Source organism: Lemur catta, chromosome 2, assembly GCF_020740605.2.
Source record: "Lemur catta isolate mLemCat1 chromosome 2, mLemCat1.pri, whole genome shotgun sequence".
In the NCBI taxonomy this organism is placed as follows: domain Eukaryota; kingdom Metazoa; phylum Chordata; class Mammalia; order Primates; family Lemuridae; genus Lemur; species Lemur catta.
Genome location: NC_059129.1, coordinates 78,661,158 through 78,687,149, shown reverse-complemented (window position 1 = coordinate 78,687,149; position 25,992 = coordinate 78,661,158). Strand labels below are relative to the sequence as shown.

At 37.7% G+C, this 25,992-nt stretch overlaps 1 protein-coding gene across 1 annotated transcript in view; it reads right to left on the bottom strand.

Annotated features, from left to right (window-relative positions):
- Positions 1–3,523: 3,523 nt before the first annotated feature.
- Positions 3,524–25,992, bottom strand: part of SH3BGRL2 (SH3 domain binding glutamate rich protein like 2) — a 54,732-nt gene continuing 32,263 nt past the window's right edge. The window contains exons 2-4 of the mRNA XM_045543929.1: positions 23,863–24,048; positions 9,513–9,593; positions 3,524–6,570 (exon numbers count right to left, since the gene is read on the bottom strand). Of these exons, the coding sequence (XP_045399885.1) occupies positions 6,559–6,570; positions 9,513–9,593; positions 23,863–24,048 (279 nt within the window). The 3' untranslated portion in view covers positions 3,524–6,558. The remainder of the gene's footprint in view (positions 6,571–9,512; positions 9,594–23,862; positions 24,049–25,992) is intronic.

Here is a 25,992-nt window from a genome sequence, read left to right as displayed (position 1 = left end):
TTGGACACAGGGAGATGTCACATATTATGACAACACACAAACATTATTCTGTTATTCCAGGAAAAAAAGAACCTCTTCTTTCACTGCAAAAAATGCTTCAAGCTAGAGGGACAAAAGGCAAAATGAGAAAAGCATTTATCTTGGCAGCAGCATTAGAAAATTATGTTCCTAAGATGTTCACATTTCCTTTCAGTATTATAAATGAAGGAAGGTGATATTTTGCCAAAACCCAAAAAACCTTTTAAGGATATTTCTCTATTACAAATTCAGGTAAAAAGGTTTGTACAGAACAGTACTGTCCAGAAGAAATATAATGGAAGCCATATATGTAATTTTAAATTTTCTAGTAGCCACATTAATAAAAAGGAAAAGGGTGAAATTAATTTTAATATTTAGGTTAACCCACTATATCTAAATTATTATTTCAATATATAATCAATATAAAAATTATTGAGATTTTTTTTTCCACACTAAGTCTTCAAAATCTGGAATATATTTACACTCACATGACAAATTCAAGTAGGTACATTTCCAGTGCTCAATAGCTATACATGGTTTGTTGGTACCATACTGGATAGTACTGTTCCATACTACAGAGCTTTTGTTTCCATAACATTAGTGATGATAGATACCTGCACTAGAGCTTCTCCAGTGGAAAGTTTGGTTATAATGAATTTTATTATCATAAGGGCCAAAATGATGTATATTACAAAAGTGTGGAGTGCTATTTTAAAAAGTTCTAATCTCTGTTCTGTTCATTATAAGCAATACTAAGTTTTCAGTTAATATGCTTTCAAATACCAGGGTCCTCAGTCTATTAAAAATGTTGTCCCCTGAGTTAGCAGGTGCCTCAGAAGACAAGTCTGCATTCTAGTTTCTTGTTCTTTTACTTACCAGTTGGTTTACACATATGCAAACATGCTGCCACCACAATACACTGGGTTATATTCAGCATGATGCTGACCTAGATCACTCAGCTGAAGGATTATTTACTTCGGTATAGAGTCAATAAAATCTCCTATGACTTAAATAATTTTTTAATGTTCTTTTAAGTATAATAACTTCATTTTGGCTATTGCTATAAGTCCGTTATATGTTCACATACTAAGGAACTGTGTATATATAAACATGAAATCTATATAAAGATTTCCTATTGATGAAATTCTGTAGCAGAAAACTAAATCATACCATTAGTGACATTAATTTCTTACCAAATAACTGGACTTGATGAGAGCCTTAAAATACTTTCAAAGAAGGATCCCTTCTAGAGGTCCTTCGCAGAGAAGTTCCCAGAGTGTATCTCTTGGCTGATACACTGATGAGCTGAAAATCAGCACACAAGAAAAATATATAATATATCCACTTAACTTTATTTTCTCCAAATAGAATGTAGAATCACATGCTTTTCATCTTCTGGAAATAGCTTCAGAAGATTTTTCTATTGTAAATCTAGTTTCTGCTCAAATTAAGTGCTGGCCAGTTGTGGTGGCTCATGCCTGTAATCCTAGCACTTTGGGAGGTGAGGACAGAGGATCACTTGAGGCCAGGAGTTTGAGACCAGCCTGAGCAAGAGCGAGACCCTGTCTCTACTAACAACAGAAAAATTGGCTGGGCGTGGTGGCGCATGCCTGTAGTTTCAGCTACTCAGGAGGCTGGGGCAGGAAGATCACTTGAGTCTGTAGTGAGCTGTAATGACATCACTGCACTCACCCTGGGCAACACAGTGAGACCTTGTCTCAAAAAAAAAAAAAAAATGTTGACCAATAAAAGGTAAGTATAAAGAAACTTTAAAAATTAATAATTAAAAACAACTCAATAGGAAAAAAGGTAAAAAGACATGAAGAGAGGTTTCCAAGAAGAAGAAATAGAAATTACCACAATAAAACATGTTTAGCTTACTAATAATAATCAAAATATGCAAAATGAAACCACAGTGAGATACCATTTTACACTCCCCAGCTTGGCAAAAATTGGACTCTGACAATGCCAAACATTGCTGAAGATCTAGAGTCTTGAAAATTCTAGCATACAGGTGGGAACAGCATAAGTTGTACCATTACTTTGGAAACAATTTGGCCTTATCTAGTAAAGTTATAATGTGTTTTTACCGTATAACTCAGCAATTCAATTCAAGGTATACTTCCATTCTTTTACGTACAGAAGTCACATAAAAGAATCTTCACAGCTATATTTCCTTTTTCTATTTCAATCAAAGATGCAGTTCAATAACCAGCAAGTGGAAAACAGAAAAACTGTGATACTTTCATACAATGGAATAGTATTTAGCAATGAAAAAAACTCCCATTGCAATGAACATAAAAAGGAAGTGACAGAATACATCCAGTTTAATTCCATTTATTATTCTTTAAGGATACATACATGAAGGTAAAATGATAAAGGACAGGAAGACGATGGTCCACACAGAGTTCAGTACAGGGGCTTCCTCTATCAGACAGACAGGGAGAGAGAGGTTCGGGAAAAAGCACATTGTGCCTCAAAGGAAAGGCAATAAGGTAGGTAGTAGGCACACAGGGGTTTTTATTATTATTATTACTCTTTATACTTTAACATATATATTAATATTATATGTATGTATGCATATATATATTTCATTGCATATATGAAATTTTTAAAAATTGGAATGGACGTAACAAAGGAAAAGATGACGTGTAATGTTTCAGATGATGAATCACAGCCTGGAGTGCTAGTAACTCACCTCGACTGTCATTTCCCACTGCCTATAACTGCTGCTTCTGTTTCTGTTTCCCTCACCCGTGAAGGTGGAGATTAGTGTCCTGCTCAGACAGTACCCATCACATTCCAGGGGCTCAATCCATGCTGATGAAAAGGATGAACAAACTGACTTGATCTGCATTTCTAAAAGAACTAGGAAAACTTTGGAAATTCGGGTCACAAGTGGGCGGTGGTCATTTTGCTTATTTGGCTTCACAGTTTCTCCCATTTCTGCAAACTTACAGCCTGTTCCCTTTGATCCCTTTCTCCACCCTCCTTCTGTCCTGGTGTTTAAGGTTTGAAATAGTTCAGTGATGAGATCAACCTCTGACACTGACTTCAGAAATGTTTTCTTCTGCTTTCAGAGGTGGTTGTCCCCAAAGGGGCCCTGGTAATAAGGGTCGTGGCCTCTCTGTCCTTGTTTTCTGCACCCAATCAGGGGAACACATCCACCAGCCCGGGGCTTCAGTGTACTCAGGAGGCCTCAAAGTCATCCATTTGAACCCACCCAGCGGCTGAGTGATTTAACTCCATCCTCGATCCTGATCACCATCTGAGATGATTCTGTTGTCTCCTCCCAACCTAACTGTGAAGGACCCGTGCCTGGCTCCTTGAAGGGTCACACAATCTGTATTTTTACAACTGAATGTGCAGCTTTCATACATGGGGTTCATGGATGGAAGGAGAAACACAGCCTCCCCACTAAACAGAAAGGATTCAGCCAAACACAGAACTGAAATTTTTAAAAGTGTGAGAAATGGTAGGGAACAAACACTCCACTTTCAGGGTATGTGTTTTCTGGAATTTATTCCCCTTTAATGCTGAATATAAAATCTGAGATTTCACCAATTCCTTTAGAGACACATACAAATTGAAATCTAAAAACAATAATTATACAGATCAACGTGGAGCCTGACACGTAAGAAAAGCTGGTAAATGAGAAGTATTTCCAGAGAAAGCAAAACCCCATAATAACATCAAACAAACAAAACAAAAACAAAATAGAAAGAGGCTTTGGTACCTTTCAATAACAGAAGACAAAAATAAGTTTAGTCCATTATTAAATTCATATAATATAAAAACATCTCTGTGGGAGTACTAAATTAAATCTATAAAAGAGAAACAAATCTAAAATATATTAGAGTTTGTGGGGAAAAAAAAAAATCTTCCTTTTCTCTTCTTTGATTTTAATAAAACACCAGAATTTGGAAAAACAAGTATTTTCCCAACTCAATTTACTTCTGGTCTGTATACATCTAGCAGGATGGCACTCTGTATTTTATCTGATTTTTCAATGGCATGATTTGATTTTTAGCAGCACATTTCCTTTGTCCCTAACAAGCCCACTATAGGAAATAAAAATTTTGTCTTGAAATGCCCTTGATATTAAATCCATGCCTACAATTCCCATCCACTTCTTTCCTGGGTTTTTAAGACTGTGATTATCAAACTCTAAAGGCAGCTAGGTAAAAAAGGGAGTAGGAAAATCATTATTACATGTTTGGAATTCAGCTGGCAAAAGGGTACAGGCAAGGACATGATATTCTAACACTGTGTGGTCCCAGAGGGCAATACCTGGGCACGCTGTGGGGCCTGGGTACTGTATAAATGCCACACACTGTGCTGCTAGCTCACTCACAACAAGTATAGTATTGGCCAAGGCTGGTTTATTGTATTTCTCTGTTGATCAAAAAAAAAAAAAAAAATCAGGCTAGGGAGATGGTACGTAACGGCAGCAATAATTTAGCACTACTATCCATCTAGTCTGTTTAATATAGTCATACTAGGTATACTATGGTTAATTCAAAAGTTATAAGACAAGCAAATCTGGACAGCTTTCTTTGTCCAGCAAATATGGTATTGATCCTATAACCCCAGAATTTTACTTGCAAAGCCTCAACCTTACCAGGTTGGTTCTTGGTGCTCCCTGGCAAGAGTAGACTAAACGTATTTAATAAGTTGGGTAATTATAACAATTTTTAAAATTGCTGTATCTTAAGAAATTCTAAGTCTTAACAGAAGACTCACATACTCATACTCAAACACAATATCCAGTTCAAAAAAAAAAAAGAATTCCTGAATAGTCCCTGGGATTAATCAAATGGAATTTGACCTGGATCTTATTTAATGCCAACTAGCCAGTAATATTCATATTAGACAAGAGCTTTCCTTGGAGAGAAAATTGAGGATCACGCGTCTGTTCCAGTCAAGTAGAAATCTGTCATGCTTTTCTTCTGTGTAGTCCTGGACTGCAAAGCTCGGGCTGGGACTTCAGCTTTAGCATTTGGCAAGTTCTTTATAGTCCACATTTAGCCAGGAATGGGGCCAGGGGGGAGGGGTAGGAGGACAGATGTGACAGAGCTTTAATTCTTCTGCTCTTTCCATTTCTTATAAATTTCCTGCTCAGAATCATAATGAAAGGTCCAGAATCAGGGTGCTGGGAATTATATTTTAAACAGCACTCTGAGAGTTTACCCTATTCACAGCTGTTCCCATGTTTGGCAATTAAAAACTCTAAAATATGAAGTGTCCCTGTTATAGGGACAATGATGCAGAAAAGTAGCCTCAACCCTAATGAAGTAGACATCTTCAGTGTTTATCAGCATCCACTCCAGTGGGAGTAGAGATTTTACCTGCCAAGTACAATTCTGAGTTACTCTCTAGACAGCCTCTGTCTCATATATGTTGCTCTGAAAACACTGCACTCCTATATGGATGAGAACATGTATCTGTACCACTGTGAAAAATCTGAGATTGTTTTGGCCAGAAATATGAGCAAGTTAGAGGAAAAATGAAAAGTAATGTAAGAAACAATTAAATTATACAGCAATATTGGTATCTTTAATATGTCTCATCAAGGGTTAACAAAATATATCTAATTGAGATCTTCCTTTCTCAGAAAATATAATCCCTTCACAAAATAGAATAAGCAGCTGTTAACAGTTAGGGGAGCTGCATTTAAAAATATAAGTCTACTTATGTATAAATAAACTGCTATGGCTAAATAAGCCTTCAGATACTAGTCAGATAATTTTCCCATAAATTTATTATCTAATTGGTGGATTCCTTAAAATAGATCTTTCAAGGAGTCTTATGTATTTAGGTGAAATTTTCCCCTTGCAAGAAATAAAGCATATATTTTCTAAAATAGCAATTATTTTCATCCCTGTAACTTAGTTCTGATCACTCAATGTTGTAACAGATTTTTGGAGAGATCTGTAGGAGCTTGGAGGATTTATAGGGGTAAGAGTTTCCACTACAAAAATGAGTCTAGAACATCTAACTTTTTCACAGGTGTTATTAAAAAGCACTGGAACAGTGACATTTGTGATTCTACAGCAAAAATCTTCAGTGTCCTTTGTCAACTAGCATTGCTTCTTTTCTTTCTGATTCAAAGACTCTAATAACCTGGCAGGCTAATTTCGAGGATGCAATCCAGGCAGCTTAAAGAGAAGCAGGTTTATACAATTCTGGCATCTATTATAACCTAGGGCAGATCCAACATTTTCTCTCTGATGGTGCTACCCACTTATCTTTCAGTCATTAAGGAAGCACACCTGTAACAGGTGATAATATTTCCTGGTGAGTGAGGCAACTGCAGGCAAATCTGAAAAAAATAAGAAAAATCCACCACCTGATTTGGTTTAAAGCAATCATGCAATTCCCATTTTACCCACATCTTCCAAAAACACCTTTTCCGTGGCAAGCAAAGTTACTGATGATGCATGTGGCTTTTGTCACAGTGATGCATTAGGTAAGCAGGTGTGTGCTGAGTACCAAGGGGGTGTTCCAAAATGCATCTCCATCATCTTTCACTTTTCTTCTCTAAGGCTCTGCCTATTTATTAAAAAAAAAAAAAAAGGCACCAGTTATTGCATTACATTCACAAGAAAATTCACCCTTGACAGGGTTTTTTTTAACGTTAGGAATAGACATGTTGGAAATCACAATAAATCACCCCCATGTGATTGACAAAAACAAATCCTGGGTTTCAGCCACAGAGCCCAGATTTAAGTCAAACCTACCTGACCTGCCAAATATAAAAGCGGAAGCTGCACGTTTACAATAACCTACTGAGACTCCTCTCAGAGGCACTATTCCACCAGTGCATGGCTGGGTGGGTGGGGGTTACCTTGCTCAGGGGGTCTGTGGAGGTGCTGGTTAGTGCTGACCCAAGGTGAAGAACAGCACTCGTATGGCCGTACCTGTTAGCAAAGAGTCACTGCCCAAATCCCAAGTGCCACCTGGCCCTCCACCCTAAGATTCAACAGATAAATGGCTGACGCCTGGAACAGGGGTCCTCTGTGACCTGCTCCAGCTCTGGCCAGTCACTGCCCAAAGTTTCCCAGTTGTTACATATTTTGAATAGCACTTCTGAACAGTGGGGATCTAAGAGCAAAATCTTCTACTACAGGCCTTACTTGGGGTCTATTAAAATAATAAACTTGATAGCTTTCTACCTGAAAACTGTTAGTGAGAAAGGCCCCTTTTCTCAGGGGTAGGTAGATACCATGATGGGCCAGCCACTGCTGGCTGCAGCCAGCCACAGGGGAAAGTGAGGCCCCCTGCAAGCCCCCCTCTCACTGCCAGGGGTTTCCATACCTTCCGACTTCTCAGGAAAAGCAGAAGATCTATATTTTAAATATTAACAACATTTATGTTCTTTTGAAATTCTGTTCAGGACAAGCAACGTATGCAGAGCCAATGTGGCCTGCAGGCTACCATTTGATGACCTCTGACCTTCCTTTGCCCTGTCCACCTTTGAGAGCAGCCCAATCAGAGTCTACACTGCCCCTGTGCCTGTCAGGCCCGAGAATGCTCTTCTGCGGTGTTAGAGCAATTATAAATGCTAATGGTGTCGTTATAGGTTTCCTAATCGGCTTTCTAGCACAGTCTGTGATGTGTGTATACTGCAGAGAATAGGAAAGGAGAGGAGAAAGGGGGGCTTTCATCTGTTAGTACACTAAACCTGTGAACACCCTGTCAAAGCCTTAGACTGTGGGATGAATTACTATGAAGGTAAAAAAATAAATGACTAGGAAGAGGAAAAATGCTAAATTGTTCTTAAAGATATTTTCACTTCTCTCATTGAGGTATGAGTTGCTATTAACCAAAGCCCTCTAAGGTTGATCAGAGAGAGTGGCACAGGCCCTGCACCGTGGACATCCGCTCTGGTCCCAGGGGCTCCTGCCCAAGTGCAGCTGATTCAGGTGCTTGAAAATGGTGGGCTGAACAGGTGGGGGTGTCCAGGGCCCTCACCGCCTTTGGGATGGTCTACTGAAACCAAGTCAACTTCAACGGCACCAAGGCCAACTTTAATACTATGACCACTGCCATGTGAGAATGCGTATTTTATAGGTCATAGATTTCCTGAACATTTCTGAGAAAATAATTTTTTTTAAAGAATAAAAAAAGTCAGCCCACAGGATCTCTAAGGAATCTACATCTTTGGGGAAAATGGGAACACAGGGTATTTTTTTTTAAAGGTTTTTGCATAGACAATGATGCCCGCTGGATTTATGCCTTCATTAGAATATGCTTATCCCAGTTTTTTTACAGTCCTTTGAAGATAAACCTGGGTAGTTTAATATCTTTGGATGAAACATGTTATAAAAATACTCTAATTTTCCTAACAAGTATTCAAATGTTCCATCTTTATAAAAATAGTTTTAAGAACCTTTAAATACTTTACGTGTGGGTTTTGCCTCTGCTTAAAACATGTGCACAAAAACCACCCACAACCATCTGCGGACTTACTGATGTAAAAACAAAGTAAGGTTTCACATGGCGTATGCACTGCAAGTGCTGGTGTATAATTTATGTCACCGATGGCCCCTGCCTTCCTCCCACAGGTGTTCCAGAGATGGTACAAATCCTGGCTAGCCTGGAAAGACCTATTACTTACAGATATCAAAGTTCTAAGTAATGCATTTTCCATTTCAATTGTGTTAAAAATAGACACTTTAGAATTCAGTCTCAATTTGAAATATAGTAAAAGCCTCAATTACTATGTACCTAAAGACTGCGAGGAAATACACAAAAATGTCAATGTGGTTAGCTCTGGGTAATGATTTTTATTTTCTACTTTATACTTTTTTGCATTTTCCCAATTTTTCTGAATGAGCCTAGGTTATTCCATAATCAGAAAAAAACTGCGTCTTTTAAAATGGGAAATAACAATCAAAATATTATCTTACTTAATAAAGAAATGTTTTTTCTTATTTTGAATATGAATCCATGTGCTTAGCAGAGTTGTGATAATATGCATCATTTCTAGGTCTAAACAAGAGAAAATATTGAGTGCTTTACATTTTCCAAAAAACATATGACTTAATAAAGTGGCTTCAAAACCATTTAGGAATTGCAGCACGTTTTCAAGGCTGACCATTCGTTATTGTAGATCATCTCCTCTCCAATGAAAATAAGTTTAAAATACCTTTAAGATATGGCTTTGAGTCTATTTCAAAAATGTAATGTAAATTTTCAATTTAAAATAGAAAGCACCTACTACTTTTTGCTACCTTAAATTCTTCTTGGAAGAATGGGTATAAATTATAAATAAACTCATATTCTAATTTCCAGCAACAATTAAAAATTGGAAAGAAAAAAAAACCCTAGGCTCCTTTGTGTGTTTTACCACTAATTAATGCATTTGAAGAAGCAAAAACTAAAAATTTAGGAGACTATATACACATTCCTCTAATACCTTGAATCTCCATCTCTAAGAACAATTAAAAAAAGATGAATTCTAAAACAAGAATAAGGTAAGATTTACCTACCTTTGATGTCAACCGTGGTTTCAGGCCAAGGAATGAAAAGACTGTGTTGCTTTCCTTGGATTCAAAAAAACTGTCATAATCCTAGAAAAAAAGGAAGAAGAAAATAAAACCAATAAACAAAAGCAAACAATTATATTTATATTTGCTGCTTTTGACAAATTCTTTATGGAAGTAAAAAATGTACCATTTCTCCACCCACGTCAGAGAAGAGGTACCTAAATCTGCTCCTGCTTGAGCCTAAAAAATCTATTTCAGTAGGATGATGAATGTAACAAGTTTCTAATCCAAAACCTATGCAGGATTAAAAAGTAAAACATTTGACCAAAAAAAAACACACTCCTCTTCTCTCATGTGCCACACTAACATTTACCTGTGTGGAATCACTCCCACCTAAGATTTTACTCTAGCTCTTCAACATGGAAGGCTGCCTCCCAATCCCACTCTTGATATTTTGTTATCTAGGGCTTTAAAAACAATCACTGGGTAAACACAAAGTCATAAAGGTCTCCATGTGTCAATGCAGGTGCTTCTATTCTGCTTCTGAAGTTTTCCACATTCTCTGAGACTATGTCTTCAGAGAAAATAAAAAGATCAAATAAAAACTAAAGGAAACTATATTCTCTATAACATTTACCTTTGCCTCAGACACAGAATCATTTTTCTCTTTCTACTTTCACGAGAAGCCATCAAGGAATTCTGGGCAATGTGTTTATCAACTGTTTCTTTCCAAAAGTTTGCAAGTATCATATTACATAGTTTCTAAGTTGACATAAAGCAGTCTTAAAATGTGGTAATTTGGTAACTTTATCCTAAGGATAAATATTGTAAGCAAATGATGATCAGGGTCCCTTTTAGGCATTCACTTTGTACTGGGTGCCTTACCAACATTATGTCATTTAATCTCCACCACAGCCCGCCAGGTTGGAGACTGGCTCTGAGCAAAGAAATATGTTGTCCAAGTTTGACAGCTAATAAGTGACAGCCCTGGTATTTGGGCTCATGTTTCACTGATCCTGAAATTCACACTTTTTGTACTGTAAGATGCCTCCTGTCCAAGAGGAAACCAGGTGTGGGGCACCCTGTGTGCTGGAGTCACTGAGCCCTAATGAATCCATTGTTACGCCAAGCCAATGGTATCACAAATACTTTAGAAACCTGTCTAGAAATCTAAATGAGTCAACAAACTTGTAGAGTACAGATCTGCCTCTTGCAAAACATGCCTCATTTGATTAAACATGTTTGAATTATTTGGCTCTGTGTACAGACCCTCTTGTCCAAAAGCTTTGGCAAGTTGAGTCTCGTGGTTTTGAAGGCAGCTGTGATTTTAATTCACAGTCATCTTAGCCTCAGGCTTTGCGCTGGCTGCTCCTTCTGTCATTTAGGATCAGCTCTAAAGAGGCTCAGCAAAGTCCTCTTTGAAATTTGGCATCTACACTGACATCTGAAGGATGAGTACAGTGAGCCAAGCACAGGGTTGGGACGGGGGCATTTGGGGCAGAGAACAGCACTAGTGAAGAGTGAAGCTGGTAGGTTTGACAAGGATCAGCATGTGCTTGGCTTTGTAAACCAAGAAAAAGATTTTGAATTTTATCTTAAGTACCAAAGGAAATCATATAAGGGTTCTGAGCAAGGGAGCAAAATGATTTAGTTGCCTTTAAGAAAATACCTAAATAACTGTGTGGACAGAAAGTAACAAGAAGGAAAGCAGGGAGAAAAGTTAGGAAAGTACCTTGGCAAAAAAAAAAAAAAAAAGGAAAAAAGAAAGTACCTTGGCAATTGTGTAACAGATGAAGGCCGCCTGGACCAGAGTGACGGCAATGGAAAGAGTGCAGCAGACTGGGTGCAGATACATTCTGGAGAATTGATCACACTTGGGTGTGGATTTGGTGGTGGTTGGAGGGTTTTAAGGACAAACGAGAATTAAAGTGGCTCTGAGCTTTCTGGCTTGATGGAAAAGACTAAAGAAAAAAGAGATTTGAGGGGAAGGTTGGAGTTGACTTTCAACATGTTTAAATTTGAGAAACTGTATGCGACATCCAGGTAAAGCAGACAGATATCAACTAGGTAGTTGGAGGTTCCTAATGGCCCTAGGATGTACAGATTCCATGGAATTTATTTTTAAAAATCTATTACTTTTTATAAGACAAAATATGACCCTAACTATGTCACAAACAATACAGGTCAAAGTTTGATGTAGAATATACTGGAATGAACTGGAAATACTGTATTTTTTGTATAATCCTGTCCATACCATACTCTCTACCAGATAATTTGTCGCTTATACTGAATGTGGTAAGAGGAAGAAGAGAGCTGCACTACAGCTAGATTTATTCCATCCTTTTGGATACTCACTGTATGAAAATTAGTGTACTTGTTCCTCTCTATGCCATATTCTGTCTCTACTCATTCTAAATTTTTTCCTAAGGAACCTCATTCACAGCCATGGCCCTAATTAAATTCACATCTCTAGTTCTCACCTCTCCTCTGAGCTCTGGTTCCATATATGCATAGGCAACTAGCTGTTCATAGACTCCTAAACATAAAAGGTCTAAACCATAACTCATGATCTTCCACACCCCAAGCTGGACCTCTCAGAAAACGGCACCACCATTTAATGGGCCCTACAAGTTAGAAACCAAGGCATCACAGCACTCCTTTCTTCCCTCAACCACTATTTTACATATCCCTTAAGCCTCTCCATTTTTCTGTATTTGTCTCCATCGCCTTGAACCATACTAGACTTCTGCAACCACACCCCAACTTATCAACACTCATCTAATCGTACCTATTTCCACCCAGTCATTCCCTCAAGTGAGGACAGACTGATCTTTTAAAAATATAAATTTGATCTTGTCACCCTCTGCTTAAATCCTTTGCTTCAAGACTTCTTATTGCTCATAAGATACACACTAAATCCTTAACGCAGTGTAAAAGCGGCTAAATGGTCCAGCTCTGACTAACTCATCAAGTTTGGGGAGGAGAGAGATGTTATCCTTCCACCTGCACCAACCGCTGTCTGGTTTCTGGGAAACTAATTGGTGTACACACCCAGTCAACTGTGGGTGTGATGTCCAGCAATCTACTTACTATGTGAGTTATCTACAACTTTCATCACCTCATTTAACCCTCTCTGACTTTCTTCCTCTCTGTATCAGACACTACCAAAGTCCCTTGAAACTCCAAAATTCTACAAAATAAAGGTGCACCCAGTGGAGTTGCTTGTAAGTGGTCTGTTAACCATGTCCAGCTGTAAAGTCCAACCAAGGCATTCCTGTTACTTGATATATCTATTCGGAAATTGCCCCTCTCCTGTTTAACTGAATAGGAAAGGGAAGAGATTAATGGGAAGAAAAAACTGAGGGTTAGTAACTTGGTCATCAAAATGCTATCTCTGTTCTTGCGTCTAAAAGGCCTCTATCTGTCTCTACTTGATTAAAAACCTCCAATGTCAGTATGAAATGCAGGAATGAAAAGGTAATAATGTAAGAAATAAAAAATGAGAAACAATGCTTCATTCAATCTCTATAAATCTCTACTTTCAAAAGATTGAAGGGGTAACATGAAAATATTGTGCATGTAAAAGAACAAAAGACAAGTTGCAATGAGACTTACTGTTTATATTTCAGGTTTCAGTGTTTATAATGAAAAACTTTAATCTTAAAATGATCACAATTCCCCAAATCACAGAATGAGAAATACGGTAAACTCTCACATGCAAGTTTCATCGACATAAAACAAGACCTATAAAATAATACATGTAGAGAAAATAGGTAACACTATCAATAATTCATTTATTCACATTGAACTAAAAGTGTTCTCATAAGTTTTAGTTACCAACAAAGGTATTTAGAAATGCCAGATATTTAGAAATCTCAGAATGGCAGAATTTCTTTTTTTTAAAATTACTTATTTATTTATTTATTTAGAGACAGAGTCTCGCTCTGTTGCCCTGAATAGAGTGCTGTGGTGTCAAGCTCACAGCAACCTCAAACTCCTGGGCAATCCTTCTGCCTCAGCCTCCCGAGTAGCTGGGACTACAGGCATGTGTCACCATGCCTGGCTAATTTTTTTCCATATATATTTTTAGCTGTCCAGCTAATTTCTTTCTATTTTAAGTAGAGATGGGGTCTCGCTCTTGCTCAGGCTGGTCTTGAACTCCTGACCTTGAGCTATCCTCCAGCCTCAGCCTCCCAGAGTGCTAGGATTACAGGGATGAGCCACCGCGTCCGGCCAGAATTTCTTACAGAAAGAAAAATTTCTCTTAAACTATATTTCTGCCATAAAAATTATAAGCATTATATTATTTTATGAACCTTTAACTCAATGCCATATCACTATGGCCAGGGGGAACTTCTTACATGAATACTGAATTAGATCTACCCTAAGGTTTAGAAATTGTCATTTAAGGTAATTAACTCCTTCTAAGAAACAAATAAAAAATGTGGTAATTAACTTTAAAAGAAGAATGATTTAAAGAAAATCATTTCTAAAAGTCAATGTTAGACCAGTACCTGATACATACCAGGTTACCAATAATTTCTGTCATGTGGATGGATGAGTTGTATTAATTAATGACTCACAGGCCATGTTTTAAGTAATATCATGCTAGTAACATACTTTGAGTAAATCCTATTTCTATTCTGTTATTTACTGGTTTTAAAGAAATGTATAAAACATTTACTTTCTAACATTAAAAAGCTTTTAAAGTGGCCTGATAAATCCTATAGTATTTAAGAAATGAAACTACTTTACTACATTTAGGTAAAAAATAGGTGATTAATAATTTAAAATATAGAACCACCTTAATAGTTAATACCTCCTTTCAGAGAAAATAAGTTAAATTGTATGCTGTAAAATAATTTAAGATTAATCTAGTACTGAAAATTTTAAGATCACTTCCTACTAAGATATAAATTCTCATATTATTTATGGGTTGTAGGCATTCTCCAATAAAAGAAAACATTCTGCTTTCTTATCAAATTTGTTTTTCTTGTCAGGTTTACATATATTTTAAAAATATTTTAGAGTTCCTATTATAAAGATTAAAAGAACTGTGTTTTAGAAATTCACATACAGTTTCTAAATAGGCTTGCTGAAGTCCTTATAGTCAAAGGCACTCTCCTGAAGTGTCTGTAAATACATGTCTGCAGATTGTGCATTTTAGGACAATCAACCTTCTGTAACTATAGAATATAATGATCAGTTAATAGTTACTTAGCATAAGTATATAAACACACAAATCATATTTAAGGTAAAATTGCCCAGTTTCAGAAGCTGGTACATTTTCATTACATTTAAGACAAAGGAAGGAAGGGACAAAAAAACAAACTTTCAATTGCTTACAAAAAGAAACACTTCTGATAATAGCATAACTGAGCATTCTTACTCACTAAGGGAACATTTATCTAAATGCTGTAATTTTAAGAAAAATAAAGCAAGCTAAACAGCTATTTTTAAAAAAGTATCTCACCACCTACACTGCTGTTTGTGTTCAAGTAAAACCAATGTCAGAGACATATATAAGCTCTCGATAAAATCTGCAACAGGTAGAGTTAAGAACAGTCTCATTCTTCCACAAAGCTTACTTAAGGACATTACCCGTCCACTCCAATTAGACTACTACGGACTAAACTAGCATTTGAGACAAACACCTTAAAGTTCTTTGCCCTTTGAGTGTCCCTGAAGAGAAAGGTTAAGAAAGCCCACAGCAGCCACTCTTGAAAAGCTGTGTTGCTTTCCACGGCTAAGTCAATGACAATTAAGTGACAGACCCATATTATTTCTTCATGCCCAAGACATAAGCAAACAGGAGGCTGCAGGGAACAAAAAGAACCCGTGGTCAACAAGGAAACAGTGGCAGCAATCAGCTCTAAATGAGCCAAAGTCAATTTAGTTTACCCAAAAGAAGAAAACTAAAAATTTTTTGTTATTGTTGTTTAAGACTAGAGCTGTTGCTGCTGCTGCTGCTTAAAATAGGTAGAGGCTCCTTCTTAAATTTTCTTTCAAGCCTTAGAGTAGTCTCTGAGCAGAATTTCTTGATTTAGTGGATAAAGGCCCTTAATTCTATATTCTATTTTATGAAATCTTGATGTAGAAAGAAAAAAAAGTTGACAGTTCCGAGCCTGGTAAGATAGGTAAGATGTAGTTCTCTAAAATAGCTTCATTCAGCAATTTTTACGCCAAATACCAATACATGAGTAAGCCCAAAGCTGAGAATCTCAAATTCCTAATTCATGTTTAATATTTCTGACCACAGAGTTTAAGACAGCAGAGCAAGCAAATGTGTCTCCCCACTCTTACCCAAGTGCCAAAAAACTGGAGGGGAAAAATTTTTTTGTGCTAAACCTAGAAAAGGGAACCAGTAATAATATTTTAAGAAATACCCAGAATGTATAAAACAAATACAACTGGACTGGCACAGAAAACAGAGCAAGGGAAACCACAGCTCAAAACAAAAGAACAATCATTTTCAGAGAACCCCCACAGAAACCGCATGCCTGAGACAATGAACACAGCACTCTGGAGATGGGCGATCACCGTCTTAATAAAGAAGTGCATTTGTCATGGCCCAGACAGTCAGTTCTTCCCCAGTGTAGCCAGAGCTCCCAGGAAGTGCTCTCCAAAGGACGCTGCCTGCCTGCTGAAAACTCCTGGTGGTCACCCTGATCCCACATCAGACACAGAAGGCACAAGTGGGAAGAAGTTCGTCCTGAAGGAACACACGTCCAAGTCCTTTGCTCTTCACTACCACCAGAGGGGTTCCAGCCTGCTTCCCTGCTGCCCCCACCCCTCGCACAGGCTTGGTGAGCCCTCCTACTCAAAGGGAAACTTGCCTGTGCAAGTCTGAGTCCAGCCGGCTCCCAAGAGAGAAAGACAAAAACCAACAACCAGAACTAATGCTAGAGAACAAAAGATAACTTACAGAACATAAGAAACTTGAAAAAATGCTTTTAACTAATGTCCTTGGAGAGATTAAAGATGGTGCTGTGTCCACAGAACAAGAACAAGCCACTCTTTTTAAAGGTGTAATAAGAAAACAACAAAAGAGCTCCTGGAAATTAAATTTGATTTCAAAATAAAAATTTGAAAATAGATTAAACAACAGGATGACAAAAACTAAGCTAGTGATCTAGAAGACAAAAGTTAAGAATGCCTCTCAGAATGTAGAGCATCAAGACCAAGAGATAGGCTGGGCGCGGTGGCTCACGCCTGTAATCCTAGCACTCTGGGAGGCCGAGGTGGGTGGATCTCTTGAGGTCAGGAGTTCAAGACCAGCCTGAGCAAGAGTGAGACCCTGTCTCTACCAAAAATAGAAAGAAATGATTTGGACAGCTAAAAATCTATATAGAAAAAATTAGCCGGGCATGGTGGCGCATGCCTGTAGTCCCAGCTACTCGAGAGGCTGAGGCAGAAGGAACAACAGGATGACAAAAACTAAGCTAGTGATCTAGAAGACAAAAGTTAAGAATGCCTCTCAGACTGTAGAGCATCAAGACCAAGAGATAGAAATTATTAAAAAGTCAAGAGTATCAATAGTTTAACATAACAATAAAACTTCATCCAAAAGAAAGGAAAAATCCTGCAGATGAAGAGAAAATGAAAGGGAGGTTAAAAAAAAGGCAAAGAAACAATAGAACTTCTCCAAAGTATAAAAAAAAAAAAGTTTTCGGATTGAACAATCCTAACAATTGCTGAATGGAATGAATCTTTTTTAAAAAAGAGCACATATTAGGCTGGGCGCGGTGGCTCACACCTATAATCCTAGCACTCTGAGAGGCTGAGGTGGGAGGATCGGGGAGGATCGCTCGAGGTCAGGAGTTCAAGACCAGCCTGAGCAAGAGCAAGACCCCGTCTCTACTAAAAAAATAGAAAGAAATTAGCGGGACAACTAAAAATATATAGAAAAAATTAGCTGGGCATGGTGGTGCGTGCCTGTAGTCTCAGCTACTTGGGAGGCTGAGGTAGAAGGATTGCCTAAGCCCAGGAGTTTGAGGTTGCTGTGAGATAGGCTGACACCACGGCACTCTAGCCCGGGCAAAAGAGCAAGACTCTGTCTCCAAAAAAAAAAAAAAAAAAACGAGCACATATTGATGAAATTCCAGAACTCCAAGAAAACTCTTAAATCTTCCAGAGAGAGAAGTAAAACAATCTGCCTATAAGAATTTAATCTAGCAGACATGAAGTCTTCCAATCAATACCATGAATGTAGAAAATGGAATAATGTTTCCTGAGGTTTCAAATCTTAGACTTTTATATTCAATGAAATTATCCATTAAGAATGAAAGTCAAATAAAGACTTTAAAAAATATTAAAGCATTCAGAAGGTTTACCAGGTAGGCACATCATGTTAACAAGTTTTGGGGGGGCGGAGGTAGTCCAAGCAAATAAAAAGAAATATAAGAAAGAAAAGGTGTCTCTCATATCTTCAAACCTCACAGGTATGAGGTGGAATAAGTGAAAGGTTAAAATTTGTTAAGAGAATTCCTTGAATATTGACATTTGTGTCATTCTCCTTTAAGCCACAGGGATTTGGTAAAATAGGATTATATACCCTCCTTTATGGCTGCCCACATTACAAAACAGTTCTATAGGGAATAGTATTTGTTTAACAATATAAATGTAATACATATTTATATAATATTAATATAGTTACAGAAGAGAATGTGATATAAACTTTAGCAATATCATGGGTATATGTTTATTTGTATATCAAAACAGGGGAGAAATGAGAGAAGCTATAAGAACGCCACTTTCTCTCCAATTCTCAAATAAAAAAGTAAAAACTGTCCAAGTTTTAATATCAAGGAGTATAGATATTAATGTATGAAACTGAGTGGCAATAACTTAGAAGATGACAAAGCACAACCTCATGAAGAGGCCACATCTTGGGAAAATGGGGGAAGTCACAGATAAACAAGGGCAGTGGAAAACTTTTCACTTTTGTCCCTCCTGTAAACAGGCTTGGTTTTCCTAACATTGATATTAACATCGCCTGATTATCTTAATAGTTTTGTTCTCTTTTCATTAACTTTAACTGCATATGGTTCAGAAAGAGAGAAATAAATCCTAGCAGAAAGAAAATAGCCAGTTTGGATATCAACTAAGATATACTTGCTAAATATGCAACTGGGGTGGCCTCAAACTGTCTGGATGAAGGCTTTCAATATTTGCAGCACAATTCATCATTTTTATTAAAGTCACATCCCAGGATTCATCACTGTAGAATATTGAGGCAAACATCTAGGTAAGGTGAAAATGGGAGATTAAACATTTATAGACAGAAGAATAAAAACTAGGGTTATACAGAACAGATAAAACAGCTGAGAGTAATCAAACTGCTCTGCTTCTGGGCACACACTGATCAGCGATCAACGACAAAGGGGAACTTGTATCACCCCTCCTTCATGACTCTAATTTTCCACCCTGGTGTCTGGAATGATGCCACGTAAGAACATTTACAGTAAAACATTTGATGAATAAGATGCTCCTTGGTTAGATAACTGATCTTTTAGACAGAAGGCCTTGGAATACTACACTTTCAAACGCAGACAAAAAGTTTCCTGAGAAAATTCTACCTGTAGCATAGGTGAGCTTCTAATAGATGTAATTTCCCAAATACATTTAGAAGTTTAGACGTAGGTTCAATAAGCTTGCTTCATGACAAACTTGGCTTTGATCTTTATTAATAAAATGGGAATGCAGCACAGTTTGGCCTAACAGAGTTCAAACCATATATAGCAAATGCTCAGAACCCTGACAAGGCAAGACCTAGCAGAATGAGTTACCTACTTCGTCAGCTGAAAGCCTCTGTGTAGGCCCATTCATCCCCTCACATAACCATGTTTGTTAAGTGTGTTCCACGTTCCTAGCATTCTAATGGGTACAGATACTAAGATAAACAGGTCACAGAGCCGACAGTGAGCACAGAGTGCTCAGAGACTCACTAAAGGCAAAGACAAAAAAAGTTCTATGAGATAAATATCGTAACAGCAGTAATAAGGCACATGTTTCCTGGGCATGGGGGAGGGGAAATAATAACCAGAGTCATAGAGAAAGTGTAATAACACCACACTTTTTAATTGAGTTTTGAGAGTGAAATAGGATAGAATTATGTACAACATAAAAATTGGAGGATTTGGTAACCAACTGGGTGTATGAGGTGAGGAAAACAGGTGTGGGAGTGATTTTTAGGGCTTTGCTTTAAGTATTACATAGATGACATAGCCATTAATCCTAAATAACATCCATGTTTTAGAAATAGGGCACAATCTCCTATGGACAAATGATAAAAATTTTGGACATTAGCTTTTTTTTTTTACTAACTCTAAACAGGGTTCTATTAACACATAATTACTGCAGATAGGCTACAACATAGGTCAAAATGTCTGTCCATCATTATGTTCTACTTTATTCTGCCAGAGGATACACTTAGTTGTCAGGAGGAAGACTTAAGGAAACAGCTAATCCAATGTTTCTAAAATGTGACCACTTCAAGTCAAATGGATATTCTGGGCAGATGGACAGTCTTCATTCCACGACTTTGGGCACCACTCAGCACTGAGAATCCCAACTCTGGTTTTACCAGCAACACATATAATAATCATTTTGTTTTAATTTTTATTAATTTTCATTTCATCAAATGAGTTTTTCTTGATCTTGAACCCAGATTCTGGGGCCACCAACAATAATCCCTCATATCTTGGGATATTTTTGTTGTTTGACAGAGGACTCTAAGGAAGAAAAGTGGAAATAGTCCAAAATGAGAATGCACTTCCTAAAAGAGCATTCAATTAAATGTACTCTTCAGAATAGCTTGCCAGTAATGCACTGTTATTTCAAGTGGCTGGAAACAAACTAAATAGCCCACAGTACGGAAATGATTAATTATAATAAGCCACCAAGGGAATAGCATGCAACCTCTAAAAAATAAGTTTACAATGATATGGAATCTATTTTTGTTAGAGAATAAAGCAGGGCACAAAATGGTATCTATACTATGATTAATAACGTGATTTTAAAAATTTAAAGCTACTTTTAAGAAAACAGTATGTAAACCAAAAGTTTGCAGTCTTACTTGAAAAAACAACAGAAAATAACAAGTGTTGGTGAGGATGTATAGAAACTGGAACTTTTGTGCACTGTTGGTAGGATTATAAAATGGTGCAACTGCTACAGAAAACTGGCTGTTCCTTAAAAAATTAAAAATAGAACTAACATATGATCCAGCAATCCCACTTCTAGATATATATCAAAAAAACCTAAAAAGAGAGTCTCAAAAAGATATCTGCACACCCATGTTCATAGAGTACTATTCACAATAGCCAAGAGGTGGAAGTAATCCAAATATCCATCAGTGGACAAACAAACAAAATGTGGTATATACATACAATGGAATATAGTGTGCAGCCTTAAGAAGGAAGGAGATCTTCACATGTTATAACATGCATGAGTCTTAAAGATGTTATGCCAAGTGAAAGAAGCCAGTTATGAGAGGACAAATATTATATGATTCCCCTTAGGTAAGGTATCTAAAGTAGCCAAATTTACAGATATAGAAAGTAGAATGGTGGTTAGCAGGGGCTGGGGGAGGAGGCAAAGGGGAGTTGTTAAAAGGGTACAGAGTTTCAGTCATGCAAGATGAAAAAGTTCTAGGGATCTGTTTCACAACAATGTGAATATATTTTATACTACTGAACTGTACACATTGAAAATGGTAAATTCTATGTTTTTTACCACAATAAAAATGCCTTTAATAAAAATGTATAAAGAAATCCAAATCAACTACAGGCTGATTGGAGAGGGAGAAAAGAAGTGAGAGGGGAGCAGGTATCTTCCTTTTGTGCAGATGAATATGTTTTCATTTCTGGTACATTCCACATGTGCCAGTTCCACAGAGAGAGAGCAGAGATTTAAAACTTGGACAAGAGGACCTGAGCTTTCCAAAATCCAAATCAGACATTAAAACCCATCAGAAGAGCCTAAGTGTTGGGGTGTTTACTTTTAGAATCCCATAAGCCACATCCCCATAAAAGAATCTTGCTCATAGTGGGACACTCCAGGGAATCAACAAGAATAAACCAGGTTGTGCCAGTTTGGGTTCTTTATTGCAAGTAACTGAAAAGGATACTGGCAACTTACACAAAGTGAAAAACAAAAAAATAGTGGAAACAGGAACAATACTGGTAACAAAAGAAAACTTCAAAGAAATCATGTTTAATATCTTTATTGAGTCAAGATCTTGCATTTATATCATAAAAACACAACATTATTAAAAAGAAAATATCAGAGAGCAAGAAAGGGGAAGAAAAAAGATGACATAAATTCAATGAAAGGATTAAGAGGTAAATGTTAAAAATCTCCTAGAAAGAACAAAAAGTCAAACAGGTGGACAATACAAAAAAAAAAAAAAGATGAAAATGTTAGAAAATCAATGTAAGAAATCCAATATCCAAATTAACAGGCACTCAAGACAAAGAGAATAAGGAAAAAAGTAGGGAGAAAATTTTTAAGAAAAATAATATAAGACACAATCAATCATACAATTTCTTAGATTAAATGGCACACTGAGCACTCAGCACAATGAATAAAAAATAGCATACACCATGGTAATTCACCAAAAAAGTTTTAGTATATGCATACGGATAAGAGATCTTAAAAATCTGCATCAAAGAAACAAAGACAAAAACATATAAAAGATCAAGGAAAATGGCATTAGACAACTCAACTACAGCACTGGAAAACCAGAGGATAATGAAGCAATTATCATCCGAATTCTTTCCAGCCTACAATTCTACACCCAGAAACTGTCATTCAACTATAAGACCAGAATAAAGGCATTTTCATACCCTCATAGTCTAAGGGACAGAAAACTGCTGGATTTTTGTTTTAAGCCTTCCAACACTATTTGACTTACAACTTCACTTTATTTTGAACTGTACGGTTTACAAACATTTTCAATTTTGATCTCCAGGCACATTTTCTATCCTCTATAATCATGAATAGGATACACCCTTGGTTACTACACACTTCCCCTAGTAAAATACGAGATCAACCACACAAAAATAATCTTTATTTTTATATAATAATATACTTAAGAAATGCTTTAAAAATGGTCACAGATACCCTCTATGACAGATATTATTATCCCTTGTTTAAAGATGAGAAAACTAAGGCTAAGAGAGATAAATAACTTTCCAAAGGTGTCACAACCAATATAAGGTAGTGCTAAAACTTGCAAGTCAGGTCTAGTACACCATGTTCACGATGCTACAGGTGAGAAGTCTGTGTATAATCTACTCATGGCTTTATGTTCCAACTTCTCATTCTCCTTTAGGCACATGGGAGAAGGGAACTGTTTTCTTTGAAGCCATCAAAAGCATTCTTTTATCCCTTTCTGTACCCTAATGACAACCCAACTATTTATTTCATCTCAAGCACCTCAGCATTTAGCTCCTTTTCCTTCCCTAAGCCATCCTTAAAGAATTGTAGTACAGGTCCCAGAACAAATACTGACTTAGGGCACTTAGAGCTATGGCAAAAGGCAAATCCTAACTTACTCAGTAGAAAGAAGTTTCTCATTTTTTTTTCTTAAGAAGTATGAGAGTATGAACGTAGATATGGTAAGTATATAAACGTAACTTCATCTTTTCACATGCTACATGTAGCATATAGCTACATATAGTACCTATAGATACATATATATGTAGATAGAGAGAGAGAACATGCATACGAGGGGCTGTCCAGCAAGTACCCAGCCATGCAACTGCGCTCATTATACTTAACAATGGCTGGATACTTGCCGAACAGCCCTTGTATATACCTACTATATGCTCATATATGATGTGCACAGATGTTCACAATGATCCCTTGGCTCATTTTCATAAAAAATGTAACTCTGGTTTATAATTAGCTATTAGCAGTTATTTATATCATAGAGGGATAAAGATTCAAAAATAATTACCCCATCCACTCTGCCCCCCAAAATGTATTAATCAAAATAGATGCCTCAAAATTTAGGACACAATAAACACACGCACGCACACGCACACACACACACTCACACACAGCTTCCCTTCTGACTCCCTTTTCCAAAGCAAAGACAGAGACAGGAAGACTACAGACACACATGCACTCACATTCCCACACCACACAACCACTCGCATGTATGAACACAGTCTATGACCCTGGACTGGTATTCCTACCCAACTTCACCCGCTGCTAGACTTGTGGTCCTGAATAGGCACTGAGTGAAGAGGTCACAGTCTTCACTGAGAAAACCCAACTGCACTCTAAGTGACTATGTGTTTTGAGCAACAAAAAGAAAGAGTGTGATAACAATCTAGCCACTTACTCCACAGTATCGGTCGCCATTAAATATCTGAGGTGGCAGAGGGTTGCCCTGAGCAGGCTTTTTTTCTGGGGGGACGTTTTTGTACATCCATTGCCTCTGTTCTTCTGACATTGTGATATCCACCTCCTCAAACTCTATCTTGTTGGCTTCCAGAAATCTAACCACATCCTGCTGCTTCTTCTTTATCTAAAGAGAGAAGACAAACAAATCAGGAGAAATGTTCATCTGAAACAATATGTACATATTTCCAAATTGACCTAGACTTGATTTCTCATTGTCAGGGGTCACTGACACAAAAAGAAGAGGTGATTTATGAAGGTGTCCCGCACTGTCCACTCACTGGATATTAGCAGAGGACTAAGCCTAAGCCGGTCCTAACATAGTGATTTCTTTTCACCTGGATTCCCCAGAACCCTGAGGCACAACAGACTGCGTGGAAGGAACAGACGATGAGGTGAGAGATTCACTTAGTGCTCAGTGAGCCATAGTCACTCCCCATCCCACCCTCCACCCTCACAAGAAGTTGACATTTACAGTCATGAAAGCTCCCTTTGCCCAAAACCACCTGAAAACCCTCTGAGATGTTGGCATTTCATTGATTCATGACAGCAGCAACATTTTTATTCCCCTCAACAGCTTCTTCAGATATTCCACAGCTGTAGCTGCTATCACGAAAGCATCCTTTCATCAATTCACAAGAGAAAACGTTCTCCACTCCTAAGGTGAGCGTAAACGACGAGTGCCATCTTACTTTAAACTCTGCTTCCTCTCATCTTTCACGTTTCCTGCTTCAGTCACTAGGGGTCAGGTGTGCTCTTGAGCTGCAAACACATCCGCAGGTTTTCAAAATGTTACTATCGTCTAATTTAAGGGTAGGTATTAACTAATTTAGATGAGATGACAATACAGTAGTCCTCCCTTATCCATGCGGGACATGTTCCAAGACCCCCCGTGGATGCCTGAAACCACGGATAGGACCGAACCCTAAATAGACTGTTTTTTCAATCTGATAACCAAGACGGCTACTGAGTGACACACAGGCAGGTGGCATGTACAGAATGGATAATGCTGGACAAAGGGATGATTCCATTCTGGACAGGACAGAGTAGGATGGTGCAAGATTTCATCACGCTGCTCAGAATGGTGGTCAATTTAAAACTTATGAGATGTTTATTTCTGGAATTTTCCACTTAACATTTTCGGATCCATGGATGACCTCAAGTAACTGAAAGGACTGAAAGCAATCATGCAGACAAGGAGGGACTACTGTATTCACTGTCTTAAATACAGCATGTAAAACACGAGAAAGCCAGCTGGCCTTTTCTAAGTGATTCCGGGAAATCTGCATAAAGAACAAACTTAAGTGGTGAAGTAATTTTATAATGACCAGAGAAAAGAATCATTCTGAGAGGTCAATCAGCCAATAAGACCTCTGGTCATAAAAAATAAGACGCCTGAAGAACAAACTCTCACATACTGATTACCTCCACCAATGCCCTCCTGCCAACTCCCCCCAGAAAGCCTCAATGACATGTGTTTCTGAGGTTGGAAATTTGTTATATGCTATAAGCAAAGAGATTCTGGTCACTGGATTGAAGTGTACGAATGACTAACAAGACGGTGTGGTCAGTATGGACAGAAATAAAAAACTAGCAAAATAGGGTATCTTTAAGCTCCATAATAGTATAAGATGAAAGAACTACTGTCTGATTACACATGCAAATTGATAGTGGGATTATCTCAATTTCTTCTTCTTCTTTTTTTTTTTGAGACAGAGTCTCACTCTGTTGCCCAGGCTAGAGTGCTATGGCGTCAGCCTAGCTCACAACAACCTCAAACTCTTGTGCTTACGCAATCCTCCTGCCTCAGCCTCCCGAATAGCTGGGACTACAGGCATGTGCCACCATGCCTGGCTAATTTTTTTCTATATATATTTTTAGCTGTCCAGATCATTTCTTTCTATTTTTAGTAGAGACGGGGTCTTGCTCTTGCTCGGGCTGGTCTCGAACTCCTGACCTCGAGCGATCCTCCTGCCTGGGCCTCCCAGAGTGCTAGGATTACAGGCGTGAGCCACCACGCCTGGCCCTTCAATTTCTTGAACTAAACCATTTCTCGTTTCTGAAAAAGTTA